Source organism: Ostrinia furnacalis, unplaced genomic scaffold (genome assembly GCF_004193835.3).
Source record: "Ostrinia furnacalis isolate ACB-3 unplaced genomic scaffold, ASM419383v2 OfSCF5129, whole genome shotgun sequence".
Taxonomy (NCBI): Eukaryota; Metazoa; Arthropoda; class Insecta; order Lepidoptera; family Crambidae; genus Ostrinia; species Ostrinia furnacalis.
The window spans coordinates 553,429-578,325 of record NW_021135368.1 but is presented as its reverse complement, the minus strand read 5'-3'; the positions used below and the strand labels follow the sequence as shown (position 1 = coordinate 578,325).

General features: G+C 35.0%; 1 protein-coding gene across 1 annotated transcript; it reads right to left on the bottom strand.

Moving 5' to 3' along the window:
• Nucleotides 1-840: 840 nt before the first annotated feature.
• Nucleotides 841-23,805, bottom strand: AST-C (allatostatin C). The gene is made up of 4 exons (XM_028315501.1): nt 23,723-23,805; nt 10,982-11,079; nt 7,017-7,147; nt 841-1,726 (listed from the first exon to the last, which is right to left on the bottom strand). The coding sequence occupies exons 2-4, from the start codon at nt 11,069-11,071 to the stop codon at nt 1,570-1,572; spliced, it is 378 nt and encodes a 125-aa protein (XP_028171302.1). The 5' UTR covers nt 11,072-11,079; nt 23,723-23,805; the 3' UTR covers nt 841-1,569.
• Nucleotides 23,806-24,897: the final 1,092 nt, after the last annotated feature.

The following is a 24,897-nucleotide window of genomic DNA, read 5'->3' as shown; positions in this document are numbered from 1 at the left end:
CGCTGTCATCTGTAATAGTGCCCAAAGACCTAGTAGCATTGCCATTAAACCTAAATTATTTGTCACTTTAAAATCTATCCCTACCTAATCCACTACTATCCATCCATCAGACTGAATTAACTCACTCAATGACAGGTAAATAGACTATTCGGTGTCCATATTAGAATGAGCTTATTTTTGCAAGAATAAATACATACTTACTATGTCATAGTCTATTGGAGGAACTATTCCGTCAGCTGAACAAAGCCTTCTGCAACGACTGTAAGATGTAAGAGGTCGACAAAGCGTACTTCAAGTGGTAAGTCGTCGGAGAATAAGAATGCGGTATTCTCTCTTATTCTTTATTTCCTTACATTGCCTTACTTTTAAATATAAAAATATTCCAAAATAGATCTTGTTGCAATGATTATGGAGCACTACCTAGTTTACCTCGTGATTATATGGAGATTACCTAATTTACCTAGATTAATTCTCGTAGGTAGTAGTAAGATAAACTCTCTTCATTTCAGAAAATCTAATTTAATAATGGCAGACCGCTAAGTGAGACCACTAAACATCGTAGAACGGTGTTTCGACAAATGAATTTGTTTAGGATTAGAAAAATTAAACCTTTAAACCCTTATTTGGTGTAATTGTCTTAAAAAGAAATTGAGCGAAAACATTTAAACATACTCGTAGTAGTTAATATAACTCTTCAACAAAATTAGGTTCAAGTTGTGTATCAGTCGTGTACTACCTTTTTTTGGTTTTCTTCTGGGAATAAATAAAACTACAGATTTAGACAAACAATTAGTTTTATTCATTGATAACTTCGTTTAAATCAATGTCTTTAAACGTTATAACGCTTATCTATAATGACAATCCATATCATCATCTATTTTTTAGGTATTATGGTATGATAATACTTTACGACGTTTATTATAATATATTTTACTACATTTTCTAGGATGTGTGCTAGTTATACATAACATTAGATTAATAAAATATTTTCTTTTCTTTTAGTACTTACAGAAACTGATATTAAAATTAAAAATACTTATAAGGCAGTTAAATAGTTAATTCGTGTAACAAAAATGAACTTCTTGAACTGGAAAATTGTATTGAATATAAGTGAAAGTATAGCGTGAAACTCTATAATAACTAACCGTGAGTCTAATTAGGTCTATACAAATATGTACGTGTCGTAGAGTAAGATTACTTACTATTNTTGAGTAATATTACTTATTATCATAATTTAAACCCTACACAAATACTTTAATTGTTAAGCGAGAGAAGTCTTTCATGAGGTTGAGTAGAGAAAATTTCTTGGGTAGAGTTTTAAGTCAATTTATTTACACAATTAATACACATATTGGTATAAGAAACTTAATTACCGATTATAAAATAAGAGATCTTTGTGTTGCGAATTGAAATTGTTGAACTGTCGCATGATTATTGCTAGTTTCAATAAGTAGAAAATAACCAAGCACTAAGTTTATTGAAGAACAAGGTTGAGGAATCAATTGCAGTCCTGACTAGCTGAACGAAAACAATCCGCTATTGTGGAGTGAGCTGGGGTCGTCGAGGCGTTCACTTGCGGAAGCACGAGATGGGGTTGAAGTAGCACTGGCGGAAGCGCACCTGGCGCTTGTCGGCCCGCCAGGGGCGCGCCAGCCGCCCGTCCAGCGTCCGCAGGCCCCAGCCGCGCGGCTCCGCCTGTGGCCACGAGCGGCTCACGCGGCTCATCCTGGAGACATTGAAATAGTAAAACTACCATTACAACATTATGTAGAGCATTCGCGTTGAAAGAGTGAAATAATAAAACTAAAATGGACTCAATCAGAGTCTGTGTCCTTGTGTCATTTCAAGAAATAAATTAATAGATTCATTATCGTTACATATTTGACTCAATTTGATAGAAACATTGAAAGCTTCTGCGCGGATTGGAGCGGACTTTACATTGTACTTATAATGTATCAGGCTTCCCCAACCTGGCCACAGTGTGTAGTGTGTATTTGCCTCTGGTTAATTAGAGGGTGCTTCTGTAATGAAAACTAAACGACCTGATAATGATGTAGCGGCTACAATACAGATTATGCACCGCAAATAATTTGAAGGGTTCTGATTTCACTTCATGTATTTTTATTCACTGATTCGTGAGTTAAACGAATTGGCTGCCATTATATTTAATACTAGCAGCCGCCCAGACTTCGTACGCGTGGATCCCGTTTTACCCCCTTCATGTATCTTACGGGGTTTAGATATTTTCATACAAATGTTTTTCCCGCTAACTCCCGTTCCCGTGGGAATTTTGCAATATCCTGTTGTAACTAAGCTTTAAGTTTACTAAAATACCTGCATGCCAAATTTCAAGCGTCTAACTTAAGCGGTTTAGATTTTTTCATACAAATGTTTTTTCCCGCTAACTCCCGTTCCCGTGGGAATTTTGCAATATCCTGTTGTAAATAAGCTTTAATTTTACTAAGATACCTGCATGCCAAATTTCAAGCGTCTAACTTAAGCGGTTAGTTTTTGAGTAGTTTTTGTTTCTATAAGGAACATACAGACAGACAGACAGACAAAAATTTTACTGATTGCATTTTTGGCATCAGTATCGATCACTAATCACCCCCTGATAGTTATTTTGAAAATATATTTCATGTACAGAATTGACCTCTCTACAGATTTGTTATAAGTATAGATATAGATAAATCTAGAGTGTAAGCAAATTAGAGGAAAGGAAACTAAAAAGCTGAACTTTACCTTAATTAGTTTGAATTAGGTAACATGTTGTGCAATAAAAACATGAGTATAGCGCTTTCGCTACTACACAGCACCGTGCAAATGAAGGATTGTTCTACTTTGTTGTCCGAGTGTTACATACGAGTACCTTCGTAATATTTTATCTATTTTTAATAATAAATAGTCATAATATCATTATAATTATCTATTTATGCGAAAATTCCATTGTAGTATTTTTACTTGTGTATTTTAATTATCTTGGTTAAAGGCTAATTTAAAAATATTAAGCTGTAGGAATCACGGTAGTCTTCCCTAGAAGTGGTTTTATCAGGTGAATTCATACCTTTAATGCATCTGATGGTACACCTGACTCATTATTGAATGTCAAAAACAAAATATGTTTATGTAGAAAATTAATTAAAAGCTCCGCACCAAAGTTATTATTTATCAAAGGACACGTTTAAATTTATGAACTATGAGCATAGCGGAACAAACCCGAATGAAACTCGTTAAAATTGAAATCGCACGTAGTTTGCAATCCGTACAACGGCCTCGAATGTTCCCGGCCCTTGTAAGTTAATTATGGAACCAATCGTGCTTTAGTTTTACTACGAATATGAATTTGTATAGCTATTATACGTATTTAATAATTATTATTATAATGTTAGTAATTTGATCGACATTTTCTACGAAGGTACCTTCCCTAGTTGGCGAAAGTTGGTACACAGGTACATGGATCGTAATCAAGAAAGCTTTCATGTACACTATCTCAAACGTAACAATATTTCAAGCTTTGTGATTGTAATCTCACGTGACATATATCTAGTAGCACAGTCTTAGTTTTTGGATTCTTTAAATGTTTATTTTCATGATAATCACAAGTTTAATGATTCCGATTTCGCTGTAACCTATAAAATCTTTATACGAAACCAAATAAAAGTTCTTTTCTAATTTTGCATCTATCCACAAAATAGAAACTGGATTCTGCGAATATCGCATATTCTCTGTATCTGCATGTACCAAACAAAGAGCGGCTTAGCCTTCGTTAGAGTGCTTTCTTAAAGTGACTGAAAACCCTTTTGTTTTATGTTGTCGATCCCATAAAACTTTTACCCTTACAAGTTTATAGCTGCACTTAAGACACCGTGGGTATTTTATTGTATACAGTTCTGAAATACTTGTGTCGCCATTTATTATGTAGATTTTCGTAAAGTTTTTTCTCCCTAGTGAATAGAAAAGTAGAACATAGCTGTAGACTAGGACTCTAAATGACTGGTTAAATAAGGTAAAACGATAGACACGTCACCAATTATTCAAGTTCGGCAGTTTCCCAACTAAGATAAATAAACTGTCCAGTAGGTAGACAGATAAATTAGGCTGAAAGTAAGGCACAAGGCACACTGTCTAGTTAGTTTGTAATTGTGCCACCTCCGGCTCCGGAGCTAATCACAGAGCCAGTTTAACCGAGGTGTCAGCTTCGCTACTGTCAACTCGGGCTCCCACCACTGTACTTACAGGTATTATTAACTGCACTATGTACAATTTACTAAAATTGGTTACGAATGCCGTAGCTATTTGTTAATACGCACTTGGAAATAAACAAGTGGTGTTTGGGGAATGTTGGTGTAATATTTTTTCATTACAAATTATTATAAGTAGCCTAAAATATTTATTTTGATAACTTAATAATCTATTTGAAGTTTCAACTTCATAAAAGTCGGCGAGTGAATGCATGCAAGGGTAATCTCTTCACTTTTATACCTATGCGTACCTCTTAAGGGATGATTTGATTTTGGGTGACCCTTCGTATCCTTTTTTGTACTTTAAGGATCCAGCCAGTAGGTAATATAGTGGTTCTTCGTCGCAATATCTCAGTAAATATTACTACAGATTGTAAATAAAATGACTGTGCTACGAAACGTAGCGAATTTCGTAGCATCTCGTAGCTACGAGTACAATCTCGTAGCGAGCAATGTAGCTGCATTGCTACGAATATAATATCGAAGATATTGAATATAATATCAATTTCAGTCTATGAATGATTCAGTTTATAAAATTTTGTATTTTTAACAGATCTAAATAGAGGGAGGATATTCAGTAAGTGTTTTTGACACCGTTTTGTGGTTAAAAATAAAAAATACGTAAATAAAGTAACTCCAAATAAGTTATTTAGAAGCATATTAAACCTACCTTCGTGAAAGAATAATCATTTGTAATTTCGTTAAAGCAGGGTTTCCAGAGGAAACTAACAAGCCATATAATACCATATAATGTACTAATACCAGCAGTTAAACCGTTGTAACAAATGCAGTTAGTTGCCCCAAGCTACACCCCAAGCGTGCGATTTTGTAGTAAGCTGGTATGAGCCAAGGGACTTAGTGCACATTGATAAACGCATCCAAAATTAAGTCTTGAACTAAAATGCTTATTAACAAAATCCAACCTAAATCTAGCTCTCGCCTATATGTGTAAGAAGCTCAACTATCTGTATACTGGATGATAAGTAGATAAAACTGTGTAAAGTCGTGCATAGAGAAGACGTTTTGTAGTAATATACAAGTAGAATAATATTCAAATAACTTACAGACGTGAAACTTCTTTAACAAAAACAATCTAAAGTTTAGTTGTTAGCAAAATCAGGATCGGTTTATAAGTTCTCGCCGGCTGCGTGGAGGGTATAATCGGACTGTACATGTAAGTAGGTGTCACCTCCAGTATTAGCTAAGTAGAAGTTCTAACGGTAACAACCTTACCGTCGTCCGTTAAAACCGTCTTAACATACGTTTGTTACTTTATGTCATCGAGTCTTTAGAAGCATTCTGCTGTAAATTGGTTTATCTGTGGGATCACTCTTTCCAATCTGCGTAAAGAAAGCTAATGGATACATTTACTTTATGTGTAACACAAGAAATTACGTGTAATACCTACGTATGAATCAGTCCCAGTGCGAATCAGATTTTCATATTAAGGGTTCCGTAAAAATACCCATGAACACATTTATGTTTATTTTTTCTCATATCGGCCATTGTGTGAAAATTTCAAGTCTCTACTTAATATTTTTACATAAGTAGACAGACGGTAAAATGGTCAGACATTGGACTCTTAGAAAAGGGTACTTTGGCTTAGTTACCTACGGAACTCTGAAAAAGAACTTTGCGACGTAAAAGTGGGCAGTGTAGTCAAAAAATGAGATTCGTTTAAGACAAAAGAAAATAGCTTTTGTTGTTTTTCGCGGTATTGTTAGCAAGCAAACTAATTCCATCTGAAAATGTACGAGGACCTTGTTCAGAAAAATTTCAGAATCGGATCAGCGGTTCCAGACCTATTAGTTTAAGCATTTTTTTATAATATAAAAGGAGCTAATTAAAAATGGTTTGTCCAAACCAATAAAGTACACGCTCCATTGTTCTTGAAAAAGGTTTCTCAAAGCAACTTTTGACTAAAATATAATGAAACAATAAGAACCTAAAGACAGCTTATTTTAAGTACATCAATGGTCAGTTTAGTTTAACAATCTTCTGGCGGTTTTTGTTAAAAGTATTCAAATTCGAATCGAGATCTTTTTCCTGTAACTGTTTCTAGAAATACATAATATGTATTACGTGTTTTAAATAAGGTTACTAAATTTTGCACTAAGTATACCTAACTACCGACTCTATATGACACAGCCACAATTATCTAATAACAGGAATCCTATTTTGAGACAGTTTCAAAGATTATGGGGATGACAAGCCAGATAAGGGCATCGATAAGGTGTAATAGGGTTTTCATGTACTGAGTTGGCGTTCGATATGTTGAATAGTTGATGAGATATGTAACTTGATAACATTGCGAATTTGCAAGTAATGGATCCATAGAAAGGCAAAAATAAATCGAAACAAATCTTAAAGTTCGAAATAAGTATTTGTAGTTTTCTTTTCCTTCTTATTTATTTCATTCTCTTACCCTATTGTTAGCTCATCGAAGGGAGCCCGCTCGAAAGCAACATCCTACGAGTTTTGTAGGCGCGGTGAAGGAAGAATCAGTAAGTTAGAATTTTGTTCATCTATAGGTGTACAGATTGAGTACACACAATAAAAACAAAAACATAGTTTTTTATGGTCTAAGTACTTGGCTTTTGTAGAACTAGAGTTTGGGCTGGTTAGGCTTACAGTTTCCTTAGTAATTTCTCGGTTTTTTTTTGGGAGATTTTTACCACGTCTCTTCTAAACGTTGACAAACTTAGCGGAAGATTGCGAGTTTCTCTCAGGACAGTCTGTTGTTATTGAAGAAAGTATTGTTGTATGTTTTTTTACCTGTCTTCAGCGTCGAGTTGCATGAGGAGCTTGCGTAGTGCCGCGGCGTCGATGGCGTCCCAGGGGGCTGACAGGCCTCCGTCGTTATCCGCACGGACCAAAGAATTTTCTGATTGCTCTTCCTCTGATTCCTGTTATGAAAATATATTTTTGAAGCCGGAAAATAAATTATGTGAGAGATTCATAATCGAAAATGAAAAGAGTTCGAGTTGTTCGACATAGTCTTCGATAAACGAGAAAAAGTACTAAAGGGTATAGAAAATAGAAAAAGAAACCGTTTCTTCAATACCTGCTAAATGCTCTAAATCATAGCTATAAAGAAAAGTTAGTATAAAATCTTATTAGTTAATTAATTACCCTTACCATTATACATTTTAATTTATTTTCTCAAGCTCAATATACTTTCTGTTAATTTATGTTGCTCACAAGAGTCAAGTAGCATTCGCCTCGTTTACTAAATATTTCAACAAAATCAAAAAAACCAGATGAAAGAGCACATATAATTAATTATTAAGTAATTACACTGACTATTGATAAAACCTATGATTAATAATAGTCTGTAGACGTGAAAGAAAGTTGAGCAGGTTACGAGTATAAAAGATTTTTCACAACTCTGTATTTAATTAAGAGTGTCACTAAGGTCACTGAGGCACTAGCTACCTACGTATTTTGGCGTTGAATAGTTAATATACAGAGCGACTCTATTTAACGCATTGTTCTAAGCCACTGAATTTGTTTGAAATGCTAATTTCGGTCAACCAGACAATTAATCAACAACAGTCTTTTACCAGTCGAATTATTTTCAGCAACTAATTAAGTTACCAAAATACATGTGTATTATTAGTTTACATTTTCTATTTATTTTTGTTATAAACTCAATAAACAATTGAAAGAAGAAAGAAAGAAAGAAAGAAAAAATGTTTATTCAGTATCATCGACAATACACTTGCAATACTTAACATTATTTAATGAGAAGGTAATTACAATGATACTGAAAAGGTATCCACTCAGCATGATTGATTGATTGATTGAAAATATTTTTAGTTGTGGCTTACGTAAGTACTTCGTTCGTTCGTTCGTTCGTTTCAGCCGAAAGACGTCCACTGCTGGACAAAGGCCTCCCCCAAGGATTTCCACAAAGACCGGTCCTGCGCCGCTTGCATCCAGGTACTNATAAGCACGCTTTCAATTAGCTCGCACTTATTTTGATGGGAAGGCGAGTAATGGAGGCGAGTTTTGTTCTCCGATGAATGCAGACTGTGTTTGCAGTGCAGCAGTCGAAGAGGTCGGGTCTCTAGGCGGCCTAGGGAGCGATTTGTGCAGTGCTGGTTCGCTGAAACAGTGACTTATGGGGGTGGCTTGCATCGACTTCCCATAGAGATGTGTTAGAGCAAATTGAAAGCGTGCTTATCGGTGACCTGCCGTCAGTTTCGACCCTGTGGCAGGCCTTTTTGGAGTCAAATTCTATAGCTTATATCTTAGACGAACTGTCCACTTACTAACAGCTATCCTACGAACATTTCTGAGCTCTTGCTGGACGTCGATACCAGTCAAATGACGATTTCATAGAGAGGTTGACATGAAAAAACGGTCATCCCTCTGCGATGTGCACCGGCGCTGTTCAGAACTTGGTCTCGGGATAAAGCCACCAGTCTCCCGAAAGCGTCTTAGAACTTTCGAAACCCAGGACTGGCTTATGTGGAGCTGACGTGCGACAGCCCACTGGCTGAGCCCTTCTTGCAATATTGCAACGATTTGTGCTGCTTCTGAAGGTGTAGAATCCCAGGTAAAGTGTCAAAAGAAGCGAAGATGTGTATGGATTAATGTGTGAAAGCAAAAATCCGAAAACACGTGCTTTTATAGGGCGTAAATAGGCCGCAACTCGCGACGTATCAAACAATTGATACATGTCTTTTTCCTTACTTCTTCATTTCAGCCGGGATATCTTTTTAAATACTGGTGTGATTTAAATGAATTTGGTATCAATTTAAAGTTAAAAGTTTAGTCTTTAAAATGGTGTCACTTTTTTTGTTACTAACACATTCGTTAGTACACAAGATCGCGTGGAAACAACTTCATGTAAGTGATTCCATACTTTTGCTCGCGAGTGTAGTCTCGAACCTTGTAGTACCCTTTGGACATAAGGGTATTTTTTATATGTATCTTAAATTTGTTTATTGGCAATTCGACAAGGTTGTTTGGTATTTTGTTAAATATGGTAATACATTTCCCCGTTTCTTCAATACCTACTCTAAATCATAGCTATAAAGAAAAGTTAGTATGAAATCTAAAGAAACTTGTTTTAATTATCTTAATATCATTAATTAATTACCCTTACCATCATACATTTTAATTTATTTTCTCAAGCTCAATGTACCTACATACTTTCAGTTAATTTATGTTGCTCACAAAAGTCAAGTAGCATTCGCCTCGTTTACTAAATATTTCAACAAAATAAAAAAAAACCTGATGAAAGAGCATATCAGCATATGTAATTAATTATTAAGTAACTACATTGACTGTTGATAAAACCTATGATTAATAATAGTCGGTCGACATGAAAGAAAGTTGAGCAGGTCATGAAAGATTTTTCACAACTCTGTATTTAATTAAGAGTGTCACTAAGGTCACTGAGGCACTAGCGACCTAAGTATTTTGGCGTTGAATAGTTAATATACAGAGTGACTCTATTTAACGCATTGTTCTAAGCCACTGAATTTGTTTGAAATGCTAATTTCGGTCAACCAGATAATTAATCAACAACAGCCTTTTACCAGCCGAATTATTTTCAACAACTAATTAAGTTACCAAAATTACATGTGTATTATAGTTTACATTTTCTATTTATTTTTGTTATAAACTCAATAAACAATTGATTGATTGATTGAAAATATTTTTAGTTGTGGCTTACGTACTTAGTACTTACTGGATGTTTTATATTACAAAAAAAAAACTATGTAGAATGGTCGATTTATTTAGTTCAATTTGTATTATGTTCTGTTTTTTTCTCACTAGGTAACTAGACCTTCTTTCCATCATCCTGTATAAAGAAAAGGCAAACAGCTGCTGAAGACAATTTTATTGTGCTGCCAATGAGGTACATAGACAAAGAGTTGCAAACTAAGACAGACAGGACGCTTAGAACTTCTTCTCATCTTTAAATTAATGTGACATCGTGAAATACGTTTGCATAACTGTGTTTATTTACAACAGTTCATTATCAAAAAGTTTTTATCTATTTATAGTCCAGTCAATAAAGCATTATAGATGGAAAACTGTAGAACACAATTTCTGACTTCAGGACTTTATTTAGACTAGTTAGGAGGTGAACATAGCAAAAGTCCCCGCCCTTAGCCCTTGAGCCGGCGGGGAGTTTAAAGGTGCCACTTTTCGGTTTTTCGCTTAATCCTCGGAAACTATGCGTCCTAGTGACATGACTACTTTGAACCAAAAAAAGCATATTTCTCCTCATTTCTGATTCGATCACGCTAAGTACTTACTGGATGTTTTATATTACTAAAAAAAACTATGTTGAATGGTCGATTTATTTAGTTCAATTTGTATTATGTTCTGTTTTTTTCTCAGTAGGTAACTAGATCTTCTTTCCATCAGCCTGCTTAAAGAAAAGGCAAACAGCTGCTGAAGACAATTTTATTGTGCTGCCAATAAGGTAAATAGACAAAGAGTTGCAAACTAAGACAGACAGGCACGCTTAGAACTTCTTCTCGTCTATAAATTAATGTGTCATCGTGAAATACGTTTGCATAACTGTGTTTAAAAAAGGTTTTAATCTATTTAGAACAGCCGAATATTCCTTGAATAAAGCAGGTGACGAAGAAAGTAGCGAAAAAAAAAATTGAAAAAAGAACTTTTTTAATGTAGTTTTTTTTACTTTTTTCTCTTATTTGGCATAACACGGTTTGTGCGTTGCCAGATATACTCACTTAATAAGTTTTAGCTCTTACCATAGGGGCAGCGAAAACTGACACAAACAGCAATGCGAGGGTGGCTATCATCAACACGGCGCTGGTAGTGTAGGGCGCGGAGACTTTCATTGTGGCGGCTGTAAAAACAAATTGATATTAACGGCGGACCCTCGCAACACCTTTTGTGTAACCCTAAAAACCAAGCCATGTTCTTCATTAAAAAAAACTTAAAACACCGTTTACGCGCTGAAAGTATCTTCATAATTCTTTTTTGTAGGTTTAAGGGTTATGCCTACTTGACTATAATTTCATTAGCTGAAACATAAAAACGGTTAATAAGGAGAAAGAAAAATTAAGTCTCGTGAAATATAAACGGGTTAATACACCCGTCGAGAAGAAATGGACTAATTATGTAAATATAAATATTCTTTATTTCTGGACGGTAAGTTTAAGGTCTGTTAGGTACTGGGTCATGCGAGAGTCTAAATTATACTTTTACTAGGACCTGAATGTTTTTGTTAATACACCGGTCGAGAAGAAATGGACTAATTATGTAAATATAAAATGTAATTTTGGCTCTTGTTTGTCAAAAATAAACTTTTATAAAAAGCTCTACGATCATCATCATTTAACGTCATCAGTTCATTTGGTCTCCACTGAAGGAGCACAACCCTCTCAATTTAGCAGAGACAAATTGAGGATTTTGCCTAAACTCCCCACGCTGACCGGGAATTTACGATTAAACAATCTCTTAATTCCCATGTAATTTTAGAAATGACACTCATAACAATACCTATTTGTAATAGTTAATCCTGTAATAACATATTCTAATCGTCTAATATCAACTTAATAACTTAATTGGTGTGTTGGTAACCCGTTTAGTTGCCTTTTGATTACATGGACCCGTCCGAACCCTTTGGCTCACGCATTGACGTCACGAACCGCTTTTTAAAATTTAAGTTTAATTAACCGCTTGTAGATCTTAACTTTAATGAGGTCATTTTAATATAAAGCACTAAAATAATTAAGCTACAAAAATTTGACAAATGGAATTGTTCACTTATGAAGCGAGCAACATCTAAGTGAAAGGATAGTGCCAGGGTCTGGACCAAGTGTTGCCCAGAATCAACACAAAGTGCATTTTGATCCTCAGGCCTGTACTAATGTGTAAACCGAAGCGCACTGAAATCTATCCCTTAGGAGTTAAGAGAAAAAAAGAGTTTTGTTTTGAATTATTTACATACAAAATATCATCGATGTATACGTACTACGCATAAGATTTCGCGATTGTGGCATTACATAACACGCGCTATGTTGAACTAAAATAAAGTGACATATGCCCGTTTTCACCATCAATCCCTAATTTTTAAGTGACCCCTATGAAAACAAAATTCCCACTATGTGTTACCCTATGGGTCACTTAAAAATAGGCATTGATGGTGAAAACAGGCAATAAGTAGTCTAAAGATTTCAGTACCATGGACTCCTGATCCAAGGGTCGTTCTGCTGCTGCTGAACCATTTATACAAGTGAACCCGATGCTAACACTTACAGGTTCAAACAAAAGTCAAGGGAACACGTGCGTGTGACTCAATAAATGTCGTGCGTAAGGCCTTATGTGGACATTCGCGGGGGCCAGGCCCTGCTGGCGACAGGCGCAACGACCCCCGCATGGTTTTATTTCGCCACATCTCCTTTGGCGGTGTCAAGGTGTCATTTACACGGCAAAATAAATTACTGAACACAGGAAAACAAGCTTAGAATACCGTTTGTAAAATTCATTTAAACTTGAAATTAATGTGATCGCTTAGTGAGTATTTTTATAAATATTTATAGAATGCCTCANACTAGCTTTCCGCCCGCGGCTTCGCCCGCGTGGAATTTTGTCTGTCACAGAAAAACTTTATCGCGCGCGTCCCTGTTTCAAAAACCGGTATAAAAACTATCCTATGTTCTTTCCCGGGACTCAAACTATCTCTATGCCAAATTTCATCAAAATCGGTTGCGAGGTTTAAGCGGGAAAGCGTAACAGACAGACAGACAGACAGACAGACAGACAGACAGACAGACAGAGTTACTTTCGCATTTATAATATTAGTTGGGATAGTTGGGATGCCTCATCTCAAATGTTGTATTTAACTAACCCTTTAACTCTTTGTTAAAATGTGTTTTTACTGAATGCTTTTTAGAGCTAATATAATTGAATTATCAATCTACTCAACTGAGCCGCTTCATTGTTGGAAAATATTATTATAATGTCTACAGATAAAACTACAAGATCAAATCCCAACTTAATATTATAAATGCGAAAGTAACTCTGTCTGTCTGTCTGTCTGTCTGTCTGTCTGTCTGTCTGTCTGTTACGCTTTCCCGCTTAAACCTCGCAACCGATTTTGATGAAATTTGGCATAGAGATAGTTTGAGTCCCGGGAAAGAACATAGGATAGTTTTTATCCCGGTTTTTGAAACAGGGACGCGCGCGATAAAGTTTTTCTGTGACAGACAAAATTCCACGCGGGCGAAGCCGCGGGCGGAAAGCTAGTATTCTATATTTCTGGACGGTAAGTTTAAGGTTTGTTAGGTACTGGGTCATGCGAGAGCCTAAATTATACTTTTACTAGGACCTGTGTGCCTACCATGAGTTTACGTTAGGTGAGCTCGCTAGCGAATACGTCAAAAAATTATATGAAGATTTTATTTCTTGAAAGTAGCCGCTAGGGGCGCTGCACAATATGTCATACATTTAAATGTCATTTTTTTACGCAGTCGCTAGCGAGCACACCTAACGTAAACTCATGGTAGGCACACATAATGTTTTTGTTACTTATTAGGTACGTGTATTTTATTGACTAATTTTATCAACGACGTATTAGGAAAAACAAGATCTCATTGATTTATTAAAATTTCAGTAAGCAAATTCCCCAGAGTTGTGTAGATATTCGGAAAAGATCTTCATAATTCGCAACCTTTTAGTGCACATACTTATTCCGAAATTTGCCTTAATTATTCAATTTGATTCCCTTATTTTATACAAAACTCTCGTGAGTACGAGTCAAAAGGTTCAGGATGTTGAATTTCAGTTGAGAGTATGTCTAGGGTTATTTTATTTGTATTTGAAATTTTAATAACAATAGACGGAAGACTCATTCGGTACCAGAAATTAACTGGCAGTCCTTAGCAAGGGTTTGTGAGTTTTGTTTTGTCAGAGTATTAATTAATTAACGTTAATGGGGTTTTTACGAGTATAGAGCCTCAATGATGGCGACGCGTATTGTTTGTTGGTTTACTCGTACTTTGCCAATAGTTGGATATAGAGAATATGTTTGTGGCAGTCAATTCCTCGAATCATACGCCATAATCAACAATAATGACTGCTTTGTGTTTAGTTATTATTGCGAGTAGGCGTCAGAGGTGCGCCTGTTATGATTGACACGTAGTTTCTAAATTAAGCAACATTTTTTTTTTTTTTTTTTTTTGAAGGGACGCGCGCTGGTAGCTTGAGGAGCTTTTCCAGCTTCACCGGGCAGAGTGGCGAGTACAGAAGGTACTCTAGCCGTTTGGCGATCGTCGGTGCGCGTGCCGACGAGGCCGAGTGTGGGCTTCGCTTAGCGAAGCCCAGGCTCGTCCGCGTCGGTCGCAGACCGACGTTCGCGATCGGGCCGTATCGAGCGCATAAGGCGCCCGATCAGTGGCGAACCCAACTAGAGGATTGCCCACCGCGGTGTTGGACCAAAGTCCAGCCTACGGCGGGCTCACTCTAGTGGGCCCGATCGAGGATTAAGCAACATCAACGGTCGGATCGCCTTATATAGATGACCCACGCTGAACTGTCCCACCAAACTCAATGACAGGGGGGCGCTACCATCGTTCAACTACATGGCAAAAATCGGAACCAGCGATCCGGTATTGACGGTGGCGTCCCACTGTCAATGTCATGCATAGGACAGTTCAGTATAGATGACCCACGCTGAACTGTCCCGCCAAACTCAATGACAGGGGGGCGCTACCATCGTTCAACTTTATGGTTTCCAACATGGCAAAAATCGGAACCAGCCATTCGGTATTGACGGTGGCGCCCCGCTGTCAATGTCATCGATAGGACAGTTCAGTATTTTGGAACTATATTTTGGAACTATACTCGTAAATAGAGCTACTTTTATCTAACTTATTTAAAATTTATTGTTCTCGGAAATAAATTATTGCTTATAACAATTAATTTCAGTATTAATTTCATTAAGCTCCTTTGTGCTTTTTCTGACTTCTGTAGTTTATCATTCATATTTTTGTTCGTAAATATTCTATCTTCATTTAAAACACTTTTGAAAGCTTCCACATATTATCGGAGCCTGGTTTACTAAATTCAAGGAGTTTATCAGACCATATTTTATATTATAGGTAGGTAGGTATTCAAAATTCAAAAAAACTCATAATAACCAAAAGAATTAGTATTATAAAATAAGTTACTGTGTAACATAGCTGATTTAAAAATTATTCAAAATGATAAAGGTCAAACATTTGTTAAAACCTTTTTTTTCTGCTATACATACATACGTACATAACATAAATATGTTTAATCATCATTCATCAATCCAACATCAATCAAAAGTTTTCTTTCTAATAATTTTCCCAACAGGAATATCCCATTTACTGTTATATTTACACTTCCAAAACGTTGAATGTAGGAGGTAAAGCTGTGGGCTTTCATCGTTGTATATCTTCACGAGGTCCCAGCGGACTGTGTATAAAACTCGCGAATCATGCCTCAGGGTTAAGAATCGCCTTGACAATAATTTGATATACGAGCTGTTATTTATACGTGTTTACCCAAACCAATTGACCAAGGGTCGGGGACTCAGGACATTGATTCAGGATGTCGGAAAAGTTTAACAATAGGGCTACTTTCATATTGAAATATTACTACGAGTACTTTAGTGAAATACAAATTCCTAACGCCGTAACGTTTCCACTTTCCAATATCCCATTTATGGAAAACTGATATTATAGCGGAAATAATTGATTTCAAATATATTGTACAAAATTTGGAGTAGGTATTAGATTATTTATCTCTAATAAGTATACATTGTCGACTCGTCGCGACAGTATTTTAAACACAAAAAGTGCCTAATGTTTGAATCAGTATTCAGAAACAGAATCTGTGTTGGTGACATTATAAAGCATTCCTCAAAATCAAGTTTTGTGTGTTGAATAACAAAAGAATTCTCAATTATGATAATAAATTAGCTTAACAAAATTATTTTAACTAGGTTGGTATTTACTAAAATATTAGTTCTTTATTAATAAGTAAACTTTAGCAAATTGTAAGTGTTCCGAAAAAGACGATTCAGTTGCCAAAGAATTCCGCAAGAACTAATTACAAACTACCTCCTAGTAGGTAGACACTTTTGACTGACAGACAGACACGTAACGAGGTTAATTAGAACTGTGTGCTTACCATGAGTTTACGTTACGTGTGCTCACTAGCGACTGCGTAAAAAAATGACATTAATTGTATGACATATTGTGCAGCGCCCCTAGCGGCTACTTTCAAGAAACAAAATCTCCATAGAGATTTTTGACGTTTTCGCTAGCGAGCACACCTAACGTAAACTCATGGTAGACACACTGTTTACATTAATTATGTGATTCATAGCAACCTTTACTGGGCTCATTATTCTTACAATCTTGCAAAAGATCTTTAAGTGCGATTTCAGAAAATTGTATGTAATCTGTTAAGCTTTCTCTCGTCGATATAAGAGGATACAATTTTATTTCACTTGTCAGCGTCTTCATCGAACACGCGTTAGCCTGACACGCGGCAGACATGACACGCTTTCATAATATGTAAGGGGCGGGGTACACACTATTAATATGCAAAGGCGATCAGCCGAACGAATTGGATGCATAAAGTAATACCCGTCTCGCTCAAACTACTCCATCTTGATGCAACGTTTTTTAATGGGACAAACTTTACCGTAGGTTCAAGTTCTGAAGTTAAAACAACTAATTACAAGTGGCTTTAACAAAAATTGATTATTATCAAAGTGACAAAGCTCATTGGATTTTCAATCTCGTTATGCTTTTAGAGTTCCTATCTGATTTTAATACCTCTTTAGGTAGAGCGGAAAACGCAGCGTGGGACGTTCACCCACAAAGTGGACCGACGACGTCATAAAGGTAGCAGGAAAGCGCTGGACGCAGGCCGCTATCAACCGGGCAACATGGAAAGCATTGGGGGAGGCCTATGTTCAGCAGTGGACGTCCTATGGTTGAGATGATGATGATGATGATGATGATGATGAGATAGAGCCTTCTTACCCAACTAGTTCGTTTTGATTTCCTTGATTTTTCTTTAATAAGACTTCGAACAGACAAAAAGAACTATTGCAAACAAGGCGCATAACACCACAATAAGTTTACATAATCTCTTGAAATACCTATAGCTACATTTTATAAGTTGTGGATAACTTTACTAAACCGAACGAAGCAGAGAAAGCAAGGAAGTAACAATCGATATATCATTCTGGCATAAACTATAAATATTTTAGTGTAGAAGAAAATCTGCCTTAAATTTCACTTTTCTATTCATATTTATTGGGCGTAAATTATACATATTCAATGTGCTGTAAAAATTATAGGATACTCGTTAACATAAATATTTTACCGTTCGGTACCTCCATAAATTAAAATTTAAGCCTAAACTTTAGAACATAGTGCTATTTTAGGCCGTAACAAATTCAATGAAATAAAGAAAAACACGTCTGTCCCACGATTTTAACACATTATTGACTTTGTAAGTGCCGATTTAATATTGTTGTTCCGAATAAGGCTCCTTTTTTGTGGCGTTGAATTTATATTATTTCGTTTTCTTTACCGTCATGAAAGTTTATTTAGGTCTTTACTATGTTGTATTTTTATTTATTGGTTACAACTTTCTGGCCTGGAGTATGCTTGGTACCTTTTAAGTTATACATATACGGAATCAAACTAGGTAACATATTTATATATTTTTTCTAAAGGAGTAGGAGAGTTTTGAACTCCAAACCAAACCGTCACAAACAATTTTGCGTTACATTTAGAACTAGAGAGCGAAACAGATCGCAAGGTAACCAAGTTAACGTCAAATATGCGTCCATTCAATGCGTTCTCAAATAGATCGCTAATGACGTGGTGTAACATTGCTTACTTCGCAACCAATGTTAAAAGCTGTTTAGTATAATGAATTGTTTCCTATTCTTCAGTTGCCATTATTTTAAATAGAGTTTAAGGAATGTTAAAATACAGGTTTCCTACTGTAAAATTGTACAAGGCTCTTTGTTCTCTGTCAGGGCTTTTAGAAGTTTTTCAGAGCTTTTACTTTAAACTTCAGAGTTGCAAAGACATGTACGATATGATCTAGAAGATGAAGTACCTACCTATGTTGTATAGATACTAGTAGGTACATTTGAAAATTAACTATTAAATTAAAATACTTGACTATGTTTCGAGTGTACAATATTTTACGTGGAGCTACTATTTTCATTGGAGTTCATTTTCAATGAGAGTAATAATAATTTCTGTTGTAATTGAGAACCATTCAGTGTTATTTAAATAAGCTTCAGAATTTATAATATTTAGTCTTTAGAGATTGCAGCTTATTCAATGGAGATTGAAATCTAAGTTTACTGCATATTTCATGCTTGTTTGAAAGAGCAGTAGACTCCCAGTGAACTAACTTTTAGTTATTATTAATAAAGTTAGCCTTGCCGTTTAACGGCTAATTAATATTCTCAATAATGCATTTATGAGTAACTACTTGCTATATGAATTTACTAGTTGCCATATTGCTTTTTTATGTTTTGATCGTGTTAATTATACGTTTCAGTGACTGTATTTGCCTGAAATAAGTAATACTCGTATACTCTTGTCAAGTAATTAAAAACAACTTCCGCGAGTCCTGAAAGGTTCATACATAGGTCCACGTAGTTACAATATTCATGGAAACAAGTATAATGTATTTTGTGGTAATATAGTGTATAACCAACGCAAAAGTCAAGCGATCGAAAGGGATCGAACCAACGTCCTGTCGAATCTTTATTGACATCGGAACCTTAGCTTCAAATGAAATATGTATTTGGCACCCTATACTTACTTTTAGAATTCGAGCCTCCCGTACTTTTTTGGTTGCATATCATTTTTCCTAAATTTCAATAAATGTAATAACCATTTGTTAGCCAGAAATATATTAGCTACAAAGGAGTTCCAATAGGGAATGAGCTTGGAAATGGATACCTTCCTGCTGACCGCAATAAGTAGCTTATCTTCGATAACTTAGTAAAGCGCTACCTTTTAATAAGTTAAGTACCTACGTCTTTTTAATGTTGTAATTTTACTAATTATTTATTTACTATAACGCATTTTAACGCATTAGTGTTAGAGTGCTGTGGTTGATCGCGGTAAATTTTCGACTCTACTAAGTAACTTTCACTTAAATATTACTTAACTTAATATTGAACTTAGGCGAAGGCTTACTATTGCCAAATAAATACTTTACGTCTATAAGACAATGTAATCTATTAGTGTAATGTAGATTCTTCACTGATTTTATTCGTTTACAAAATGGTATAAGTACTTAATAAAGACAAGCAAAGTAAGGGCTTACTCATAAATTAGGTATATTTTTTGTTTCAATCAAATAAAGATTTTTTTTAATCATCTCAAATCAGTAATCATTGCCGGAAAGTATTTGATACTTGATATGTGTACCGAGTATACATGCGAGTGTATGTGTGACAAACTTTGAAGTCTTGCTCTGAACGTAATTCGTTTGAGTGTATCTTTTCCCATCTAACATTTGAGTAAATACCGTATAAATTACTTTCCAAATGTAAATTGGATTAACACTGCCTTTGCAATCGGTTGGTTCGTGTTTTCAGATGATTTTATTTATATTTGAAACGAGTTCAAAAAGTTCAATACGTTGCGTATGTATTTGATTCGATTTTTGTTTACTATGAGGCTTTCCGCATGTTTGTGGCTGAAGCAAGTCATTAAAAATTATAATTAATGGATTAGAGATGCTTTCCATTATTTATAAATCTCAATCGGTCATTCTCACGATTAGGCGTTCTCAGCCTAATTACCATATCATTTTTGAAATTTGGCTTAATTGACTTAAACTCATTTAAATATCAAACACATGAAAAGTACGAATTTAAGTATCGTATAGGCGTCAAATTATTCAAAGTGGTTTTCGCGTAAATGAGACCCAAAAATTTTCTGGTCACGGTAATTAGATAAGGCTAGTACTTAATCTAACGGTAATTAGAAAAGATACGTAAAATAGCAAAAAACAACATCTTGCATTGATTGCTGTACACAAATATATAGCGTCATAAAAAACGCTGTAGGTACTCTTAATAGCCCTTTGCAAAAAGAAAAACACTATTTCTACTATTTATTGTTCAGGATATTTTCAGTATACTGCAACTGTTTCAGCAAGAAGGGGCTACGTGTCACATTTTAAATGAGAGCATTTAGCTGAATCAGAATCTGAATCATCGTTTATTTGCTTTAAATGTGGTACAAACGATGGATACAGATAATGGATCGGGAGGTCTCACAAATTTGACTTTTCGGATATTATGCATATATCGAAAAATTAATTAATGATATCAGCGTTTTTTCCTCTTTTTAATATATCTGCGATCAGCGATCACACATTATCAGATTAAATTGAATTTGTAATAATGACAGTTCCAGCTCTGCATATCCCATGATTTGTTACCTCGATTCTTTTACCAATAAGTTTTCAGATTGACGCTTTTCGCTTTCTCCTGAGCCTGAATGCAAAACTCTCAGAATTTAGAAGGGATGTAGCAAATAGATTTCATGACGGTCTAGTCTTTGTTTGTAAGCTTTACAGGAATTTTCTACACCCCCTTTGACGTTTGGTATCACTTCAGTGGACTTTGTAAACCAAGGTGCACAGCTCAAGATTTTTAATACTTTATTTTGAAAACGTTAAAGTATTTCTATATTTGCCAGGCTAAGTCAATGCCATATGTCTACATGGGTCTTAGGATGCATTTGTATATAGTTTGTTCTCCAAGTTACTTCTGCCCAGTATCCATTGCATATCACGAAGTTTTTTATATGCATAACAAAGCAGGTAGGATGCAGTCTAGGATGGTACAAAGTGCCTATACACTCTCGTCTTGAAAATGCCCATTGTCTGTTCATTTGTTCCCTTTTGTTCTTAATGTGATCACGCCAGGTAGGTGTTACTGTTGGACAATTCATCTTCTTAGGGCAAAGGTAATATGGCTAGATTTCAATGGTATTATATTAGAATTAATTAATGATTTAACATGTTAATTTTAATGATATTAATAGTGAAAATAAATATCTGGTTAAAGACATGTTTCACTCAGGGGTGACATCTCCTGGCCATCAGGAAGCCCCGATTTCACTCCAGCTAACTTCTTTTTGTGGGTTTACCTTATGGGTTAAAATATACTCTAAAATCCAACAACCATGCAGCAACTGAAGCTGAACATTCGTCATGAAATCGAATCTATTTTGAGGTTACTCGAACGCTTTTCAAAATTTTGATGTCAGATTGGAAGAAAAGTCCGTAAAGTTGTTATACGAAAGTCTAGGTATATTTCATATTTTATCATCATCCTGATTCAATCGTGAGTGCAATTTGTAGGTAATAATTTCATACAACGGTGATTATAAATATATGGTAATTAGTACATGGAAATTATAAAACGATAGTTTTTCTTCAAAATTTCCAAAATCTGCAGGGTAAGCAAATACTGTCTTACTACAACGTATGGAGGCCAGAGTACTGATTCTATTTAAATTAACAACGTGGATCTACCTTTAAAAATCTACTATAAAAATAAGGACATGGTAAATAGAAAAATTGAAAACCAAAGATATGGTAATTATACTCTTACGCAATTCATCGACGGTACGCCAACGCAATAGACGTCTACTTGCTAACATGTCTTAGAACTAACTAAGGGCTCGCGCCGCGCGCGTAAATGATGTGTCAAATATTATTATTTAGGCTTGTGTGCCCAAAAACAGAAAACGTTACGGGAATTAGGACTTTCGCTCGGACAAGCAGTTTTTTAATTCTAATTATTTACAGAATGGTTCTATTGAATAGATATTTTGCTATGCATAAGACAATCTTTTCTACTCTTTAAAATGTTGAATGGAGTAAACCAAATCTATACGACATAAAAATTACAGCCAACTTTTAACATTAAGTCGGTGTGCGGACGCGTCACGGTAATTAGAGAACAGAGGTTCATGAAATTAATTTAGTCACAAATACTTGAAATAGAGGCCTATGATTTAATGCACAACTGGATAGGGTTATTAAGTAACATATAAAAATACTTGCATGTCTCTAATTTGTCATTTTTAACGATTTAACAGCCCGGACACGCAAAAACTAGCTCATCTGAGAATGGCCGCAATATAGGAAGAAACAATATTTCTTAACACACAGTTTCGTAGTTTCAATTTAAAAAATGTTGTGAATTTTATATTATTGAATCCTATAATTTTTGCACGTCGCGATCAGACTAAACACATGATCCTATTTAATATTGTCACCCTGTATTACTGTGTTTTTAGCAAATAAACGTTTTGAATTTGAATTTGAATTTGAAAAGCTTTGGGCACTAGACAACGGATATAAACATACTTAAAAATACTTTTTTAAATCAAAATCTTTTGTCCCAATTTGTTTACACAAAGAAGTTTTTATAGAATTTATTGATCGAAACACAGTTTGGTATCCAAATGGTTCGACCTAAAAGTTTCTCCTAACTGTCACGTAAAACGAACAACTTCTTAGAATGAGGTCATATAAGGAAGATCTGGTGGTTACAAGATAAGAGTATGAATAAGTAATATTGATTGGTTGTTGAAAATAAAACACAATCTAAAGTAGCGAGAAAGTTTGTGTTAGAGCTAGACTAGTCCACTTGAGTTTCACTCAACAAGTAGCCCCGCAAACGCATTAAACATGCTCCGGACATCCTGCGTATAAGTTTGGAGTGGTATGGCGGCAGAATCACCCAAGGGACCTAATTTATTAATGTGTATTTAGGATCATGACGTTTTCATTAGTAAATGAGTAATATAAAATTTTGAGGTATTTAAGAAATCGGTTTTAAATTTGTTTTTCTGCCGATAAAAATCATGACTCAAAANAAAACACACACACTAATCACATTATGTGTAAATAACCAAATATCAAGATTTTTTTTATTAAATGATGATACTTTCATAGCGTTGGTATCAAATAAAATAAGTAGCTGTTCGTACAGGCCTTATTGGCAATGACCGCCAATTCTGTTGAGTCAAGGGTACTGCGGAAATTAGTAAATATACTCTTCATATTTGCCTCACCTATGACTAAGAAGTTAATTAATTAAATATCAATATTGCCGTGACTTGGCGAAAAAAGCGCACGTCAACTTATTTGAAAAAGGTTTAGCTAGAAGAGCATAAAAGTCAATCATAGACGATTAAAAAGTTCTGATTTCTATAAATTTTACTTTAACAACTGACATTAGTATTTACCTATATTGGTAGAAATACAATAAGTAATATCGTTACCAACATTTTTTCAAATTAAATGTAATAACTTGAAAGCTCTTTTCATTTAAACCACCTTGCACCTTATGAATAAAATAAGATATCTTAATTTTTTGAAATTAATGTTTATGTGTTTATTTTCTTTATAAAATAATAAAATAATGACTTATACCTTACCTTATTTGTGGTTGTGAAAGCGCGAAGTCTCTGACAGCTCAGCTAAGCTTCTGTGCCCTCTGCTGATGCTTTTCGAAAGCAAATGAGCGGTTGTATGGACCGCCGCTGCTTATATACCTGACCGCGCGAGCCTCAGCGAGCTATAGACTCCGTAGCGCGTAGGTGACGCTGACGGCTTCTACGAAACCCCGCTACGCCCGCCCTACGCGTTACGTGCTACGTGCTACGAAATTCGTAGCAATATTATTGAGGCGTTATAAACGCTACCGTAAACGTTGCGTTAATATTTCAAAGCATTTTATTTATGTTTATTTACTTATATAAAAGTTACGAGTACTTTTGGTCACATTCATTTAAAAAATTCCCGTCAGTAATCGTTATGTTAAAATTTCGGTTACAATAAATGAGTCATTAAAATATACTTCTTTATCGATTTCTTACAAAAAATAGGGTTAGGTAGGTATCACACGATGTAAAATAAAAATGCAGAATACTTAGTTTATAAAGAATTTGTTTTCCAACAAAAAGAAAATAATGAATGCGCCCAACATATTGTTTTACATTACATTAAATTTATAGGTCATATCGGCAGAATATTATACATTTTACCGGCAAAACGTGTACTTATACGGAGACTTTTTAAGCTTTCCCTTCATTTAGATTTTCTATTTAGGTAAGGCATTGTTGTGAAAATGAAAAAAAAGCCTTATGTTCTGTTACTTTGATGTGATATTAATTTGAGATAAGTATTTTTTAAACCTTTAATTTTCTAAAAAATAATGTCGATCAGAATGAAAATTACGAAATATGTTTATCTTGTCCACGTAGATACAATAATCTTTGTATACAAACAAAGTAGAAACATTTTATTTGTTCAACTTTATATGCGTTAAGTTTCCGAGCTTTCCTTAGTTAGCATCGAGCTGTGTTAGTTTAATCTCATTTCTATCTTCCATACCTACTTCCTACTTTATATTCGAAATGTGAAAGAATCGACGGATGGATGTTAGTTATCCTGTCACACAAAAACTATTGAATGGATTTTGATTAAACTTTACAGTATTATTATTTACACATTAGGTATGTAAACATGAGTTAATTGACCAAATTACGAAAAGTGTCAATTAAGTCGGTCTTCATGTGACAAACTAAATTTGACGCCCGCGCTTACATTT